This window comes from Merops nubicus, unplaced genomic scaffold, assembly GCF_000691845.1.
Source record: "Merops nubicus isolate BGI_N331 unplaced genomic scaffold, ASM69184v1 scaffold24480, whole genome shotgun sequence".
NCBI lineage: Eukaryota > Metazoa > Chordata > Aves > Coraciiformes > Meropidae > Merops > Merops nubicus.
In genome coordinates, this window is record NW_008585204.1 from 15911 (window position 1) to 17515 (window position 1605).

Genomic DNA, 1605 nt, shown 5'->3' on the forward strand with positions numbered 1-1605 from the left:
ATGAGAGTTTCAATGCCATCCTTTCAACCCTTTCTCCTGCCACTTCCCTCTGCCACCTTCCCCATTTTTTTCCCATCCATGCCAAGCGTATTTCTCCATGAAGTCTCAGCGTGTCGTGCCAGCCTGGCGTGAGGAGTGTCCCCAGGGCAGGGTGCTGCTGCTCGGGGTGGGTCTGGCACCAGTCAGGGAAGCCAGAGTTCTCCTTTGGGAGCAAAGCCTGCAGCGTGGGGGAGCTGCATCCCTTGGAGAGCACAGGCTTGGTCCTCATCTCCACAGAGTGACACCGAGTCCATCTCCTGCCTCCACGGGAGGACGTGGGACGGCGAGTGGCTCCTCTAGCAGCTCCCTCCCGTGCACAAGAAGATCCCCACGGCCGTGCCCAGCAGGGCAAAGGTGCCCAGGACCAGCCCCACCACCAGCGGGGCGTGCGAGCGGCCGCTCCGTTCTCCTGCGAGAAGAGACCGAGGTGACAACCCAGGTGACATTCCCCACACCACTGCCACCCCCAGAGCCCCGACACGGACCCGTCCAGGCGCTCTGAGCCCTCAGGATGCCCACGCAGGTGGTGTCGAGGAAATGCTGGAGGTGCCGGGGTGCCCAGGACCAGCCCCACCACCAGCGGGGCGTGCGAGCGGCCGCTCCGTTCTCCTGCGAGAAGAGACCGAGGTGACAACCCAGGTGACATTCCCCACACCACTGCCACCCCCAGAGCCCCGACACGGACCCGTCCAGGCGCTCTGAGCCCTCAGGATGCCCACGCAGGTGGTGTCGAGGAAATGCTGGAGGTGCCGGGTGGTCTCGGGGTATTTCATCAGCTCCTTCTCAGCGAAGGCGGCCACCTCGTGGGCGCGGGGCCAGCGCCGCTCCCAGGTGGCGTTGGGGACGTGGAAGCTGAGGAAGGACGTCCCGTTGAGGGTCATCTCGTAGAAGCTGTGAGCCGAGCCGTCGGGGTAGAGGCGGCAGCCTAGGTGGCAGCGCAGGCTCTGCGTGTCTGAGGGGACAGAGGGACCCGGCGGGGTCGGGGTCGGCACCAAACCCTGCACCGAGTTGGCGAGGTCTCAAGCCTTGACCCACCCCCGCAGCCCAACCGCGGCACGCCAGGGACCCGGGGGTGAGAAAGTGCTCCCCGAGGGCTGGGGTGAGAAACGCAGAGCTGGGGTAAAGCTGCAGAGAAGAGAGAAAACCGAGGTAAAACCTGGAGAGAAAACCTGGAGAGGAGAGAAAACCTGAGCAGGAGGGTCAGAGGTAACATGCGCTTGCCAGGCAGTCAGTGGGGTTTGGGGGTGCAGGCAAGGAGAAGGCAGCGTGCAGATGGGGTGCACGCAGGGTGCCTGCACTTTACTGTCCCCCCCCAGGCTGCAACCCCCATCTCTTTTCCCAGGGAACAGCAGGAGAGTGAGCATCACCCTGTTCCCAGGGTGGGCTCCAGGCGAGATGCTCCTGGCTTCACAGAAGGGCTCTTTTTGCTCAACGGAAGGTTTGGTGCATAGCCACGTCCCCATCCATTCACCCAGCTGTCCAAAAAGAATCATCCCCACGGCCAGGCAGTGCAGGGGGTCTTCCCTTCCCCCTGAGACCTGTCTCCTCACCCAGCCCTGCACCTGC

General features: G+C 63.9%; 1 protein-coding gene across 1 annotated transcript in view; it reads right to left on the reverse strand.

Moving 5' to 3' along the window:
- Window positions 1-335: 335 nt before the first annotated feature.
- Window positions 336-1605, reverse strand: part of PROCR (protein C receptor, endothelial) — a gene marked incomplete at its 5' end in the record, with an annotated part of 1518 nt that continues 248 nt past the window's right edge. Inside the window, 3 exons of the mRNA XM_008946917.1 lie at window positions 336-448; window positions 725-991; window positions 1097-1164. Coding sequence (XP_008945165.1) covers window positions 336-448; window positions 725-991; window positions 1097-1164 — 448 coding nt within the window. The remainder of the gene's footprint in view (window positions 449-724; window positions 992-1096; window positions 1165-1605) is intronic.